The 17,066-nt window shown below is 43.4% G+C and overlaps 1 protein-coding gene and 1 long non-coding RNA gene across 2 annotated transcripts; one reads left to right on the top strand and one right to left on the bottom strand.

The window, feature by feature from the left end:
- Positions 1-1,023: 1,023 nt before the first annotated feature.
- Positions 1,024-8,875, bottom strand: LOC129157217 (uncharacterized). The gene is made up of 4 exons (XR_008560534.2): positions 8,260-8,875; positions 3,386-3,956; positions 3,197-3,291; positions 1,024-3,129 (listed from the first exon to the last, which is right to left on the bottom strand). It is a non-coding gene; the product is annotated as an uncharacterized lncRNA (long non-coding RNA).
- Positions 8,876-11,135: 2,260 nt separating this feature from the next.
- Positions 11,136-14,131, top strand: LOC107374467 (stathmin). The gene is made up of 5 exons (XM_015942616.3): positions 11,136-11,197; positions 12,730-12,773; positions 12,842-13,014; positions 13,109-13,300; positions 13,374-14,131. Exons 2-5 carry the CDS (start codon positions 12,758-12,760, stop codon positions 13,443-13,445), a joined length of 453 nt encoding a protein of 150 aa, XP_015798102.1. The 5' UTR covers positions 11,136-11,197; positions 12,730-12,757; the 3' UTR covers positions 13,446-14,131.
- Positions 14,132-17,066: the final 2,935 nt, after the last annotated feature.

Below are 17,066 nucleotides of genomic sequence, written 5' to 3'. Positions count from 1 at the left end.
CGCGGAGTTTCGGCAGCAGAAAAAGGAGGCAAAATCCCCTTTTTGCTTAGTGGTAGAGTCACGTTGCTGTTAGCCAATCAGAGGCAGTATGTCCAAAAATCAGGAAATGAGTCTTGAAATGCTGCCGTCTGAAGCTCTACTGATGAGGCAATTTTCCAGTTCCCGAGCTTTTTTACCCCAGAGTACGACTTACAAGGCATTCATTCCTACTCTCAACCACTGCAAATGTATTGATTAAATAAGTGAACCACACCTTTAATGATCATTTAGAAAAGCAGTAAACATTTATGAAGCAGGATGAATATTTAACAACACCATCTCCAGATCACCCAAAGTGAAAATGAGTTTGGTTTTAAAAATAATTATTAAACTCCGACAGAAAACAAACCACCTAAATATCATTTTGTTTTCTGCCCTCAAGATGAAGCTGAAAATAAATAACAGCTACTACCCAGTCCAGTCTTTACCTGAAGCTCTGAAGCTAAATCAACAGAAGCTCATTTGATATCATCAGGAAAATGATGATGATCTCGCTTTTAGCTGGAAGAAGAGACTAAAGGAAGACTTGATTCATTCTCATTCTTATATTAATATTTCATAAATGTGAAACAAACTATTGTAGCTTTTGCACTTTAAAATCCTCATATTGTTAAAACTATTCACCATCCTTTGATGTGTGAATCAGTTTGATCTGAACTCATTCTCACCATCTTTGACATGAAACGTTTCTGAACTAATGTGCTGAAGGAAGTGGAAAAAGGAGGAGAAAGGTGTGTAGTCACATGACTCAAAGTCTAAATAAGGTTACTTTAGTAACCGGCTGTTGGATGTTTGCTTCTCTGCTCTAGACAACAACGTGGTGCCTGTTTAATAAACAATCATTCAAAACGGCCTTTTAAAATTCACGTCTTCAGGATTTTATCTGTTTCTTAGGAGAGCTTCACATCTATTGTCTGTTACATAAGGCAGCAGTTCCAGTGGTGTGCAGCAGATGGAGACATTCCCCACATCATCCCCCCCCCCCCCCCCATACACACACACACACACGCACACACAATAAAGAGATTTTTTTCCCATCTGCTGCAAAGAAAATGGCTGAAATACAAAATTTGGTCGTGCTTTCATGCATTCTGGAAACATGCAAAACATCCAATTTAAACGTTCAACACGCCTGCAGATCTTTTGCAATTTCTTGAACCAATGAGGAGCGTAAACACTCGTATAGCAGCACTGCTAATTCAGACGTTCACATCAGTGAATTCTGCTCTTAACCTGTGTGTGTGTGTGTGTGTGTGTGTGTGTGTGTGTGTGTGTGTGTGTGTGTGTGTGTGTGTGTGTGTGTGTGTGTGTGTGTGTGTGTGTCCTGCTTGCACACGGACCATAATGGGTTGATGCAGACTGGCTGTCTGGATGTGTCCCAGCTCTCCTACTGACAGGAGGTGGAGAGCCACCCAAGGGCTCTCCACCTCTCTGCAGACACAATGAGGGACAATGATTCCAGGCAGCACGCTGCGTGTCACTGATGCTGAAGTCTATTGATAATGTGACAGTAACAACATATGCAACAGCTCCACTGCAGATAGCGTGGCGTTTGTAGATCACTCAAGCGTAGTAAAATAAAATAATAAATGTTCTTTTGTCTCCACAACCGTCCTTCCTCCTCAGCTCTGGGGCAGGTCCCTGCACCCAGACTGCTGCTACGTAATCTGTTGCCAGGGTAACCAGGCCTTGAGAAGCTTGAACCTTGTTTCGTTACATGCAGTCACGCCTTCCCTGTGGAAAGAGAGGAGGGGGGTGAGTTGAGGCGTTAGACTGCGAAATGATGACAGAACGTGTCTGCATTAAGGTCTGTCTGTTAAAGAAGAAACCGAACAACCCCGTCACTTATCACCCTTAAAGGACAAGATGCCCGTGAGGATCAGACAAGAAATGTCTAAGAATAGTCGCAGCTGACCTAAAACCTTGGTGAATATTAACACTTTAACAAATGTGGAATAAATAGATGTAGTGTTTTCAGTAATGCAGCAGCAAGGAGGAGAGGAAAGCTCTCCATCTTTCACATAGTTGAACAGCAGGGCATGTTAGCAGAGCTGGCTTTCCTCGAGGAAATACTTTGTGGTTACTCTCAGACAGCTTAGAGTCAAACCCTGTGTTGTCAGTCGAAGCTAAGAGAACGAACGGCAGAAGGAGCCTTTGAGCTACTCCGTGTCTCCATCCATCCTGTCGACCCGGAGGAGGGTGGAAGAGACATGCTGTTAGAGGGACAAACAGAGAAACTCCATGAGAGGAGAGAAAAGAGGCGGAGGATGAGACTGGCACTGAGGCCATGCAGACTCAGGTCACGGGCAGCAAACACAGACGCCTCCACGTGGAAGCCAACGTGCACTTTAGGACATGTGAGGACCATCGCGAGAAAAAGATGCAGAGAAAAACAAACATGTTGGAAAAAGCTGACCTCCACATGTTATTTATTAAAGCGTAACTTTTCTTTCATTTGGAGGAAAAATAAGTCGACAGCTGACAACTATGATATGTGATTTTCAGACTTTAAACTCTAGTTGAACCACGTCCTAGTTTGTCTTGTCTCTGCGTTCAACACGACGTCCAGCTGATGCAGAGCTGGCTTCCAGAAGCAGGGGGAGGGGCTTAAATGTGCAACACACGTTTCCTCCTCTAGGTGGTGGCCACTGACAAAAACCTCTGGCTTCCTCCAGATGAACACAAATGAACATACACATCATTTTCTTCACTGAACTCCCATCTCCAGTTAGCCCGAGCACCCTCAGGTTGAATCTGCAGGAAACACACACAGCTATCCCGATAACACAAATGAAGGCTCCTCTAGAGGACCATTGCAGGTCAGAGGACACAGAGGAAGTATTAGCAGGTAAAAGGCTGATGAAGTTACTGCTCTTGGAGCTGCAGACTGAAGATGGAGGTACAGATGCTTTACTTGAGTTTGGTGCTTTTGGTGGAGTCAGCTCTGAGCCTGTGGCCGGTGACACATGAGCAGACTGACGGTGTGTGAGGAGGATTTTCTCTCCTGTGTGAGCAGGCTGGTGATCTTCAGTCAGACATCTGTCAAGTGAAGCAGCAATGACCACAGCAGGATTCTCTGTTCTTGGAGAGCTGAAGATAAAGAAGCATTAAAAAATGTGTGGATTCAAACTAACGCCGTAAAACAAGGTCCGTTTACATGATTTATTTTCCAATCCTGCCTCCCTGCTTTGCTGCTTCCTGCTCTGGATCTTGGCAGCGACTTCATTCTTTGTCCAGGGCTGGATCACAAGGCTGTGAATACGAGCAAACGTATGACATCACTGAGTAGTGGCGGGGCGGAGACAGGCAGAGTAAGCTTTTCATTACAGACACACACACTCCTCACCCCCCATGTGCTCCCTGTCACACATCTCAGCTTGGCAGATCTCTGTCCCAACAAGACGAAACGATGATGAGGCTGACCCCATTCTCACGGAGACCGTCCCTCTGCAGCAACGTTACAGGCTATCGCTCCCGTCTGGCGTGTTTGACCTTTCTGGAGCTACAGTCCCCTGCCCCTCCATCCCTCCACCTCTTTTCTGGTCTCTTCCTCAGTGAAAGAGCCTTTTCTATTGGTTATCTGAAAGAGCAGTCACCAATGGAGCACTACCTCTGTAGATCACTGAGTTTATTGTCAGGCAACAGTCAGCAAATAATCTTTACAGACAGTGATATGTTCCCTTTCTTCTTCACACAAATAATACAAAAAAACCACGTTTTTACAAAAATCCTCCTGGAGATGATTAAAAGGCATTTTAGATCTAAATTATGCAATAATTTAATGATTTACAGTCATTTGCATTCTGGTGGGATTAAGAGGCTTGTCATCTTTTGAAACATCCACACGGGAGTGAACAGGAGGTCGAGTACAGGAAACTGAGGACCCGTTCAATAGCATGGTGCCAAAACACTCCAACCTAAACAAGACAAAGGGAACTATTAATCATAGTGGGAGGAAATGTGAGCGAAACACTGTTTACATATTGAAAGAAAGGATAAAGATGGTGAAAAGAGAGGATATTTTACCTGGATTATCACCAGGAACACTCACGAGAATAGGAATAAAATACTAAGGGTGATAATGTGTTATTCTTAAGGACTTTGAAATGTAGCAAAAAGTCTATCTGCTTGTGGTTTTCTTGGCATTAAAACTCTCATTTACTCATTTTTTGTTTTTGTTTTGTTTGTTTTGTGGTATGAATGAATGCTGTTTGAGTTGTTTTCTTTGAAATAAAAAAGCATTGCGCTCCAGTTTCAGGGGTTAAACGTTTGTCGGAGAGGTGGGGACAGAAAACAGAAAGATGTAGAGTCTTGCTCATTAATATTCATGATATGCAAACATCTCACCTCTGATTGGCTAACAGCAATACAACTCTTCTGTTGCCTTCATTCACTCAATTTATTTTTTTCGATAAAAAATGCAACTTTGACATTTCATCCTCACAGAAAACAAACCTGAATGTTCTACTGCACACTTTGCTCTCTCGATGCCAAATCAACACGACCTTTTGGGGTCAAAAGCCGCAATGGATTAAGCCTAATTTATACTTTCCATCTGCGTCGGGACAGAGACATTCAATGCCATTATACGCCGAGGCAAGAGCCCTCTGACTGGTTCGCAAAGGAAGACCGAGACACGCCTCCGTTTTTATCTATCCACCGAAAGAGACGCAGATTGCAAATTCGTGATTATTCAGGACGCTGCTTCCTGTAAATTCGTCAACAGCTCCGTCTTTGCTGCTTCAAGTCAAGAGATATTTAGCGGCAGACACGGAACAGATTGAAGAACGCATCACAAAGTCTGAAAATATTCATTCACCCGTAACTGAAGGAGAGCAAAGATATGCAGCAAGCATGTTTTTGTGGACGGAAAAGACATCATGTCAGTTCAGAGGTGCAAATTAGGGAAAAATGTGTCCGTGTTAAAAAGTCTCTAAAATACATTACAGTAATGTAAATACAGTAGTAAATACACCACAGTGGAGCAGATACGTGACTGTAATGAGGCAGGATACCGCAAAATAGTGTGACGCCTGTTGTTGTCCAGGCGGGGAATTGTTTTGCAACAACCCCCAGCTGATGCAAAAGTCTGAAATGTCTGTCAATGCGTCTGTCTCTCCCTCGCGGATCTGATGGAGTAGGTCACGAATGCACATCTTCCCCGTGACATAGGAGAGACTGGTCTTTCAGATCATATTTCCTTTCTATGGCTAATGCAGGCAATGGTTGAAAAGAAGATTCACGTTCTGCACGCAGGGTGCTGCTCAGGGAAACGGATCATATTTCAGAAAGCACAATTATAACAGTTTCTGGGTGCACCAGACCTTTAACATCGTGGGAGAGCAGCATCAGACGGAATCATTGAGAGAAACAAAGAAAGTGACAAAGGAAACCGCCTCCCCCCAGTTTTCTGAACCCAATTGAATCTACTAACAAAATGAAAAAAGAAAATAATTTAAACAAACCGTAAAGTAACAGAAAAGGCCTTTAGGTTCTTGAAATTGCGATCATGAAAAAATTTTCTTTTTCTGACTCAAATTTAAAAATGTAACGTTTCCATGAGCCTTTCACGTACTTTCCAGTATTGCTTTTGCAGCTGCAGGACTTATTTAATCTCACACTAACGGGGAAAAGGCTACTTGTCCTGTCTGAGAGGCCTGGGCGTGACACAGAAGCGATTTGAGCTCGGCTTTTGCATGCAGACATCTGGCTTGTTTGACTGGCTGTTGGCATGATGATATCAGGATAACAGTAATCTCCCAGATTGGGGATTATGATTATCACAGCGCAGCAAACCTAAAACATGGAGAATTTCCATGGCTCAAGCACACAGTTCTGGTAACGGATAGACCAGTTACACATTTGTCATGACAGGGATGCGTTTATCTCCACGACCATCCAGTGTGTTGCCTGCTACTTTCAACAGTCCTTTACAGATCATGGTTGCAAGGCTTTGAGTCCCTCTGGGACTCCCATCTCCTCCTCCAACTACCTTTCATCCCTTTGTGTGCCTTGGCTCATCTCTCTGTCCTGAGGCTGACATCACAGCCCTTCAGGAGTCCTGTGATGATAACAAGCCCTTACTCAGCAGCAAGTACCCCAGTACCCCTGTGTTGGCATGGTTTAGCATTCAGATATTGATCCATATTTGTACTGCATCCCTCTCCTCATTTTTTATCCTTCTAACTTTTAACCCATAATCATTGTCATCATCATCATCATTGTCGTCGACACACCCTTTCTCCCCGCCCCTGTAGGCTAGCATGGCCCTTTGGGGCTGAACCTTCTTTAAAAGAACTGAAAGCAAGCCCCCCCAAATGGGTGGGGTTATTATTTAAACATATGCTGCACAGGGCCAGCAGGACAACAATGACATCAAATATTTATCGCTAGCGTGATTATGAGAGAACATCAAAGTACCACCTCAAACACATCAGGTTCGATTCAATACTTATTAAGAAATCATCAAAGATAAGAAATCTGCAGACTTGAATGTGACTTCTGCCCACTCACAGCCAGATCCAAACAATTCCACTACTCCGGTCTTCTCTACGACGTGGCGCCTCAGCAGCTCAACAACCACCGATCTGGCAACCTTGCAGAGGCTGCGCTCTTGCACACACACCAAACTGATAATCTGATTGGCAGATTTAGTCTCAGATATTTTCTTCATCTGCAACTGGTGCTCATGCTATTAAGAGAAAGTCTTGTGTGCCTGAACTGATCTGGATTGCTAAATAACCAATGTAAACACTGGAAAAACAGAACCCGACCTTTACTGTCACTTCATTCATTATGTTTTTGTTAACCCTTACCCAACGTTTAAATTTTCTAACGTTAAAGTCATTAGAGCACAAAAAAATGCTCTAATGTGAGGTAAGGGTGAAAAAAGGAAACGCTGGCATTCAATTTTTAAAATTTCAATAGTTACAACGTTTCAGTTGTAACAACAGTAGTAACAACATTTTTCAGTAGTAACAACGTTTCAGTTGTAACAACAGTTGTAACAACGTTTCAGTAGTAACAACATTTTTCAGTTGTAACAGTTGTAACAACAGTTGTAACAACAGTTGTAACAACAGAGCAGCTTTTAAAAAATGCAACAGTAGTTCATGCATTTCTGAAGACCAATCTGAGGAAATCGTCTAAGAAATCCACCGATAGCAAGTCCAAGTGTCAGTTCCTTTCTGAATGACACATTTTCAAAATAAAACAGCTCCAGAACACTAAGATTTGTATTTTTTTTTCATAAGTTTTTGTTGATTGTGAATTCAGATAACGCAACATATATAAGTGACATGTACAGCACAATATTTAGTTGTGACAATGTGTCACGATGGTCGACTGGGTACGGGAGTTGAGCTTGGTAAGGATGTTTGATGTCTGGATTATTCGGTAGAGAACTCTGATCAGGGGTTTCATTGAAACGATGACTGAGTGAAGAGCCGGTGCGGCGTCTTCCATATGTAGGCTTGGGTGTGACTGGGAGAATGCCGGGAGTTCCCGCGAGGAGCATGTTGGGAGATGTGGTCCAAGATGGAGGCCGGTTAGCTGGGAGAGGCCGGTCTGGGGGCTTGGGTTCTGACACAATGTGATCTGTGTTACCTCTCAGTGGTTTTGAATGCTAACCAGGAAAACCTGAAGACCAAACTCACTAGTTTTTTTCTATACAGTTGCAGTGGTCTCTAGTTTAAATTACTGTCCTATGAGTCAACCTCTGTGGGGAAAAAAAGCTCTGGCGCTCCTGTTTTATGAACTAGAAGTGAGCCACAGCAGAAGACAACTATAAAGACGGCAGATTGTGGAGTCTTACACAGTGGCGTGTCCAGATCTTTTAAAATGGGGTGGCCCAGGCGAGGCACAACTTTGTGCATGGGTGGCACCAATGGTTATGCTTTTTTTGTTTTACCCCCAAGCCTTTTGTGGACAATGAAAAGCCTGTTTAAAGGTAAATTAGTGTGGTGGCACCTGGGGTGGCCAATCAGATTCCGAGAGTGGCATGTGCTACCCCAGGCCACTCCCTGGACACGCCCCTGGTCTTACATCCCTTCTCTGATTGGTTAACAGCGATGCATCTCTACAAGTGGTGACGATGGTAAGTGGATTAACTCATTCGCTGCCAGCGTTTCTCACCGTTTTTACTGTTTTTTAAGAGTCACAGAACGTTGTGCTCTATGATGATGTCAACACCAAAACAACCAAAACAAAGCAGACACTCACCTCTTACATCAGGAAGAATCCGCGTGTTTCGAGCGTTATCCGTTCTTTCATAATCCGTTGTTGAAATGTGATCGGCAGAAGCTTTTCCGGTTCGCGCCTCACTTTTTTTACAGCAAGGGCCCACAACGATCTCCTAACACATGGATGTTCTCCTTCCTGATCACGTGACGTGTGACATACGCAGATGAAGATCGGCTTTAGAGCTGAGATGTTTGTTCTCACGGTGCGGGGGCTCGTTCCGATGCCCACACAGTAAAAAAAAAAAAAATGCAAATGATGATTTTTGTCGTCATTGGCAGTGAATGAGTTAATAGCAGACCCCGTAACCGGAGAGTTGCAGGTTCGTGTCCCTATCACTGTCTTTGTGTACTTGGGCTTAACATCCTCCTTACTTCCTGATCAACATCCTGCCAACTATATCAGCTAACAGTATGACATGTTCCTCTCTTCCTTCTTTTTGTGGTTTTCTGTTAGAGCTACAGTATTTTTAAAATTCATCTATTCTGTATAATTCCTGAAAACTGAATAAATGTGGAATAGTGATGAGAAGCATAACGACTCTTCCATGTCCCTCTATCATATCGTGAAATCGTGCTAAAATGGATTCTACGGCACGTTCTGTGTGTGTGCAGCCGTTCCTCAGACATGCATGCAAACCCGTACACAGCACAGACGTGCAGGGAGGGGGGGGGAGGGGGGGATGCTAAACCCACAGCCTGCAGCCTTCCAGAGAGGGGAGTAGCTGAGTTGGTGATTATGCAACCCACAGTTACATAAAAGTTACCAGTACAATTAAACACACGACTGGAACGTTGGTAACGCTGGACATCACACATCGTTTTCTATGCATTATTTACACAAAAGATGGTTGTGTTCTGGGTTTCGACGTTTGTCACAAGTCTGTACAGCCTCAAATGGGATGTGTGTCTTATTAGGCTTCCTACATTTTCCCTCTCTCCTCCACCTCCAGCTGACGACTGAATCCCATCTCCTCTGTGGTTTGGAGCAGCAGCAGAGAGAACTTGTTTCTGTTGACTGAAAGGAAATGGGTCAAACTTTTCAGCTGCATGCAGCCAAATGGACTAATGTGGCTGACTGCTCTTCAGTCTGAGAAGAAAAGCTTCCTGGAGATCAACTTCTGCTGCTGTTGCGACCCAGCGGCAGCCCAGTAGGAAATACATTGTGATTAATAACTCCCTCCTCAGGATTTCCACTTATGAAACCACTGGTCCGTTCTTTTATCATAGATGTCTGATACCTCCACCCGTCCTTACTCTTTAAAATGTCTCACTATGTGAAAAAACATGGAGAAAGAGTGAAAATACTCAAGCTAAGCTTGTTGTAATCTTGATATTCAGAGAGAACCGTTGAGCTGGTATCTCACAGGCTAGAATTATCGGGGAATGGCCGTCACGCAAGTCAGACATTTGACATAAGAGCTATTTTGCTGCGGGCAGTGACGTTGATGTGAAATCCTGGTTATTTACATCCACGGGCAAATGCTGACAATGGAGAATTTGCAAACAGTTTTTTAATGAATTGTTTTTGGTGCCATTCATAATCACTTTCATAGACAAATATGTTGGTTTTGTTGGATACCCGGCTACGTGTGTACAGGACCCAAGATTCAACGGGAGAGCCTTTGGCCACGTGACTGGTCTGTCACCTGGAGGAGGGAGATGTGCGTCCAGGCAACCATATCTCTGAGTCTCTACTAATACTTATCTCTGAGTCAAGCATCAAGCCGAAATGACACCTACTTAAGACAGCAATAAAAATAGATCTAACTGTAGACCCTCTGCTGCCTTCAGCCACTTTTAGCACAGCACCTCTGTGACAGAGCTGATCTGCATCTTCTGTCGACAGTTTAACTAAAAATACTCACAAATCAAAAACTCCCAGCAACAGCGATTGAAGCCTAAATCTGTCCTCCCGTTTTGCATGTGTTTATTAGAGTAGATGTAGGTCAGGAAAATGCCAGAAAGAGTCCAAAATGTGCTGCTTTTACATTGTGTGAATGTCACATTTGTCTTGGACACAGAACATGTCACGCAGGAGGTTAGGACCCAAAGATGCAGAGACTCCAGATGACACAGGGTTGGTAGAAATAACATAAAAATCCTTTATTAACGAATAAATCCAAAACGGCAGGGAGCCAAAAACCAACATATAAAATATCCTAATAACAAAACCTAGAGATATCCAAGAGCGTAAGAAAACCAAAAAATACAAAATCTAGAGAGGAGAACAAGACAAGGGCAACACAAACACTGACCCAGCAACAAATAGAGACACAGACAGGGTTATACACACTGGGGCATGATGAGAGGAAGATAGGCTGCAGGTGCGTGGGGAGAGAAACCAAGTGAAAACAATTAACTAATCAGGGAGAGGAAACTAACATGACCTAAGAGCAAAACCCTAAAGACCAGAAGAGCAAGATAAATAAATAATGTTCTACGGGGGAAAGAAGCACACTAAAGAGACTAACTAAATGAAAAGCTGAACCTATAGAAAAACTGCAGAGGGGTGACTACGGGAGACCAACGGGAGCACAGGACCTGGGAGGGAGAACCTGGAGGGGCTGCAGACCAGGGGACACATGGGGGAGACGCAGACCATGACATTTCACTGCTAATGTCTTCTATCTATCTATCTATCTATCTATCTATCTATCTATCTATCTGTCTGTCTGTCTGTCTGTCTGTCTGTCTGTCTGTCTGTCTGTCTGTCTGTCTGTCTGTCTGTGTGCGTGCTCAGAGAATTATAAAGACTACAATCCCCAGAAGCAGCTGGGAGACCAAAGTCAGACAGTGATTGGTGGACGGCGCCGTGACGTCACCACTGTGGTTTATTTAAACGCAGCTCTCCACATTCGCGCAGAGAGCTCGTGGAGACTTCACTGTGGACGGAGCGCCGCGCCCTGAGCTTGTGGAAGGTGGGTGTGACTGAGAGCACCTCTACGGCCACAGAGGCAGCAGCGGCTGGCTCAGAGCTGATGGAGGGTCTTTTGTGTTTGTGTCCTCGGGACGGATAAAAACCAGGCGCGTGAAGCTCGTGCTTTCTCCAGACTCGCTATTTGTTTACGGGCTTTCTTTTGTGTTTGTTTACGGGCTTTGTCTTGTTTGATGGAAGCAAACCTGGCGGCTTCATGGACACCACAGGGTGTTGGCTCTGGTGAGTCTTTGTGAGGACACACCGCGGGTGGTTGTGATGGCGGCGGCTCGGTGGGCATGTCTATTGTGATGCTGGCACAGTTGGCACAGGCGGTAACAAACGAGAACGGGCTTTTCGTGTTTTACCATTTATCCTTAAAAAGCATGAAAGACTCTAACCCTTCAGTTTGCATTCGCTTTACCTCAAATCCACAAAGCTCCGTTATCATCATTTGAACAGAAACCTGCAGCTTTTAAGTCAAGCCGTTGTCTGCAGCTGCGCGTCTGGTTGCTGTCAGGAGCTCCTTTGTCTGCAGCTGCTCGTTAAACACTGAGCTAATTAAAGAAAACTAGGATTTAAACTACAAAAATTGTCACATATGAAGCTCAAAACAACTAATCTGTGAAATGCCAGACGTGTTGACAGCTTCGTGTGAGCGTTTAGATTTAATTGTTGCGTAAATAAAGTAATTCAGCAGCTTTTGTTGCATTTTTAAAGCTTTTTAAAGCTAGCTAAACAACAGTTCAGTTGAGCTAGCTGTTAGCCTTTCTGGAATACCAGAGAGAGGGGGAAGGAGTGAAAGGATAAATCCATAAATGCACCCGAACCAGGTCACCCAGTGGCATGACAACTGTTGCAGAGTCTACATTTTCTTTATGTGGTGCTAAAAATTACATTAAAGCGCGATTCTTGTTTTTCTCCTTTTTCTCCATCTGTTTCCTCCATCCTCAGAACACACGGTCCAAAGAGCAGGTGCTCCATGGTGGCGCCCTGTGTTTAAATCATTGTAGAGGAGAGCATTGACTGTTGTGGGCCCAGTCTGGGGGACTGCCAGCGCCTGGCACAGCCTGACACACACACACACACACACACACACACACACACACACACACACACACACACACACACACACACACACACACACACACACACACACACACACACACACACACACACACACACACACACAGCCTATTGTTTAATCTTAAATGTAATTTTGATGGTCGGTTTTGATCCAGGGTGGAGATAGAAAGCCCCTCCCTGTCTGAGCGGGTCAGTAGGTCCCACATTGAACTGAACATCCGGTACAAGTTCAAAAATAAACAAAGGCAGCGCTGGATGCTGCTCAGCGTGGATTGATGGGCGGTGGTTGCAGGGATCGATGATGCCACTAGATCTCGCTATTGAGACAGTTTTCATAATGCTGCTTCCCTGGAAAAGACTCCACTAGAGGTCGCCATAGCTTCAAATTTTAATATTTGCCCCCTCGGATTAATAATTGGCATAAAAGTGACGTCATGCTTCTCTTTGCAGGTATTTTGACCTGCAGGATTCACTGAAAATGGCATCTGCTGAAGGTAAATTATCAACAATAAGTGTGTGGCTGCATGTTTGTTTTTATTTATGTTTTGCTGTTTGTGTTCAGACATCCAGGTCAAGGAGCTGGACAAGCGGGCTTCCGGCCAGGCTTTCGAGGTGATCCTGGGTGCTCCTGCTCCTGACAGTAAAGGGGAGTTCCCCCTGTCGCCCCCCAAAAAGAAGGATGTCTCTCTGGAGGAAATTCAGAGGAAGCTTGATGCTGCAGAGGAGAGGCGCAAGGTAAACATTACATCTATTGAACTTGCAGATATAGGTCATGATTTAATCCTAAATGATTGTACTAAATAGGCAAACTCTACTCGTCCTTTGACAGAATCACGAAGCCGAGGTTCTGAAGCACTTAGCTGAGAAGCGGGAGCATGAAAAGGAAGTGCTACAGAAAGCTATGGAGGAGAACAACAACTTCAGCAAGATGGCGGAGGAGAAGCTCCAGCTGAAGATGGAAGCCAACAAAGAAAACCGCACGGCGCTTATGGCAGCTATGAACGAGAAGTTCAAAGAAAAGGTTTGTGAATTCTGCTGAAGTGTGCTGGAGGAAATGAGCTGTTGGATGGTAATCCTGCTTTTCTTTAAATTAGGACAAGAAGTTGGAAGAGGTGAGGAAGAACAAGGAGACCAAAGATCCCTCAGAAGGAACCTCGGAAGACTGAAGGGAAGGGGAACGGGGGTTGTATAGGGTTTTTTACGTATCCAAAGATTGATTTATTTTTTGTTCATCTGTATTGTTTTTCACCTCCTACCTTTTGAAATAAAAATTCCACTTTGTCAATTTTTCCAAACCTCCTGCTAGGAGTGTACTTGCGCTGGTTGTAAATGTGGATCATTCCTCCCCTTGAGTCTGCTATCATCTGCTATGTAGCTTGTCGGTGCAACTTCAGCCCTCTCTTTTCAAAATTGGTGTTATCCTATTTGGGAAGCATGTTTCTATGCATTAGCCTTTTATTACCACCTGTTCCATAGTGCGGTCTGAGCATTTCTGTGAACCACACCTGTTCTCGGCACTTAACTGTAAATTAAAACGTAGCACAAGGTCCATTCAAGGTGTTGACTGTTAAAATATGAGGTGTTAGCAGCTTTGCTACCAGGTTCTGCTATTGCAGGTCATGTCTTGTGCTGCTGTTCCTCTGATTTTGTACAGAAATGCAGGATTCTTTAGAAGCACATGACTTGGCTGTATCTTAACATTGAAATGGAGGTTTTAAACATCACTGATCAAATGTTCACCCACAGGATGCAAAAGAGCAATACACATCTGGCATCTGAAAAGACCATCTGGCTAGTTGGCTTAAACTGTTGTACTAAATCAAATAAAGTGTAAACTTTTTGGTTGCTGTTACATTTGTCTTGTGTCTGCTGTTGTAGGTAGAATTAGTTTTAATGACCAAAATCTTAACTTTAGCATCCAAGACATGGAGGGGAAAACTACTCAATCTGGAACAACCACCATCTTAAAGGGACTTAACGGAGTTTTGAATTTTTATGCTTGCGATTGCCCCCTCAGGCCAAAAGCGTAACGACAGCTTCAATAGTAGGCTCGTGCACGCATACTGTACGTGCACACTCCTTAACGAAAATAACAGCTGAGACAGTTCAGTGTGTGGCCCGGAGGACAGGAGAAGTTGCAGCTAATTCAATTTGGTTCTGTACCTTTCTCTTCAGCACAGCCGACAAAGATTTAAAATGGGTTAGTCCGTCAGCTTCACAGAGCTTCCCTTGCTTGAAAAATTGTTCCAAAAAGTTGAACCCACATCTTTTTTTTATCTGTGAATTCAATGCCGTTCGGCAAGTCTCAAAAATTTGGGCATCTTACTGTAAAATAATATACCATTAATGTAAAAAATAAACTCTCAAATTATGTTTACATCCAGAATTGAACCCGTTTCCCCTGCCCAAGAGTCCAGCATCTTACTAGGTGAGCTAAAGCACCAGTGATGTTTATCTGTAACTTAAACGTTGATGACAGCTGAAACAACGTTCAAAGAACGGTTCGGAGTGAAAATGGCTATTATGTTGCTAATTTGCAGGAAATATCTAGGAAGAAAGTTCTACAGAAAGTAGCTAAGGGTCCTCAGAAATGTAGCTAGCTTTGTCACTAGGCGTTAGGAACAGCGACAAAGTGGCACTGCCTCTCTCTCTGCTGCTAAAGCTACGGATAGCAAATGCTACGGGCTATGCCTGAGCGTGAACGTGCATGAAGCAGCCTGCTCGACCCGAGCATCTCTCTTTTTCTGTGATTTTACAGAAAAACAGGCAATCACAGTAAAAATGCCAGGGCTCATTCTACAGGACCAGGGCATTGCAGGAGAATGTCTGAAGAAGACATTTATTATTTCTACACATGTTTTGGCTGTCAAACTTCCATAATGCCCCTTTAACTAGAATCTAGTTACTAGATAAATGCCACATAAACTTTGGTGTTGGGCTCCCTCTGCTGGCTCATTTCAATGCTGACATGAATGATAATATTTTGTATATGGCAGCATTGCTAAACTGTTGATTGCAATGATTTTTTTAAGGTAGATGAATGAATGTTGGTAGTGAGCTTCAGTGATTTTTGCAGCTCTGTCATTGGAAGCAGCAAACTGGAATGAGGAGCGGCCACAGGAGCTGCAAGCTTTGGGAATAGTAAAAGAGATTACGTGACTGGATCACAAATAGAGCTGGTTGTTGGAAGTGATGCGTAATGAAAGAAATGACTGTTCTAACGATTGTTTTGTTTGCTGATACCAATGTAAAGTCCTGCAGGAATGGAGTGATTGTCAGATAACGAGTGAGTACAGATCACAATGATGAGTGAGGCAGGAAAACATGTTTGGATGAATTTAGATGAAGTGTTTCTAGAAAGTCTTAACTAATCCAGTTCCTTCACCTCCATAAAATCAATGTTCCTAAAAAGATTAAAAGATTAAGATTTTTTTAAGCTTCATTAAAAAATCTGTGTGTGAAAGTAACTTGTGCTCAGACTACGATCCCCAGAGGCTGCTGGGAGTACAAAATTATGTTTCTAAATGGCTAAAAAGAACAAAAGTGTACAACTTCTTCTACCAAGTATCTCTTGTAGAAGTTTATTTGGACAAAAACAAAAAGTAAAATAAAAAATTTACATTTCTGTTCTTTTACCTTTCCTACAAACTTTTAATGTGTAGCGTCTAGCCATGGTCAGTGTAGGTACAGCCTGGCCTTCCACCATCTATTCAACATCTGGTCAGAAAGGAGACACATCGCATGTGCTCCTTTTAAATGAGTCTGCCTTCACACCAGCTGGGATTCACAGACTCTGCAAGTCTGAAAGATAAACAATAACTTTCTTTCCCAAGGTCCCATCTGTCTGCCTACAGAAGACTCCAGCTCCAGCTAGAATCAGCTGCTAAATTCAAGAATGATTTCCTAAATCAATATGAACTTCTTCTATGACTTATAATCTAGATAATCATTAAATAAACATTTGTTTATTACTACTTATAATTATAGTATAATGAAATGCTTCATTAATCTGTGCACACTGAATGGATGTTATATTATGTGTGTCTACTAGAACCTGCCACGTTCAACATGTTTTGACGACAAGGTCCTCACACCTGCACCCACACAATAACAAGCGCGGTTAAGTTAAGACTACAACACATAGCTTTTTTTTTTTTTTTTTTTTATACCAGTCAGGCTTTCCAATATCAAAGAGGGTGTGTTTCTGAGTTGCCTTGGTAAAACATCTCCAAACTTGTCAGCTTCTGATTGGCTGTGCAAATCATAACAGCTAACCTTTAAACTAGTGTAGCAGTACGAAATACCTGCTCCAAGTTTATTGGTTTAGAACAGTACGCCCTCCATACGTAGGAGGGCGCTCCGGCTATTAAAGGGGAGCTCCTCCGGTAAGGAAGTAATTTCAGGAAACGGCTGGTTTTAAGTATACCACTACGTGTTACCAACCCGTGTCATTTGGCTGCGTTTTTGGGGTGATCGGCTCTGCTCCAACTGTGGTATGTACCTGGATGGCTACTCTGTTTAGCAGTAGAGTTACTGTGTCTCAAACTGTGTTGTGCACTCGGCAGCTTGGGCAATTAATCAGTGTTGGGAGTGACATCATCGCTTGCCTTTGCTATACAAAACATTAGCAAACGGTACGTACCTTCTGCAGGTAGATAACCTATGAGTCAAACAATCTTAACATCAGCTCTTTGTAAAACCAGGGAAAGATTGAATCCCCGTTGCTGCTGGGCAGGGAGTTCCCTTCTACTCAGGTGTCATCGGTGAGAGGATCGGTAGGTGTGTGC

This window comes from Nothobranchius furzeri, chromosome 19, assembly GCF_043380555.1.
Source record: "Nothobranchius furzeri strain GRZ-AD chromosome 19, NfurGRZ-RIMD1, whole genome shotgun sequence".
NCBI lineage: Eukaryota > Metazoa > Chordata > Actinopteri > Cyprinodontiformes > Nothobranchiidae > Nothobranchius > Nothobranchius furzeri.
The sequence above is the reverse complement of the archived record's forward strand: the minus strand, read 5'-3'. Positions and strand labels throughout refer to the sequence as shown.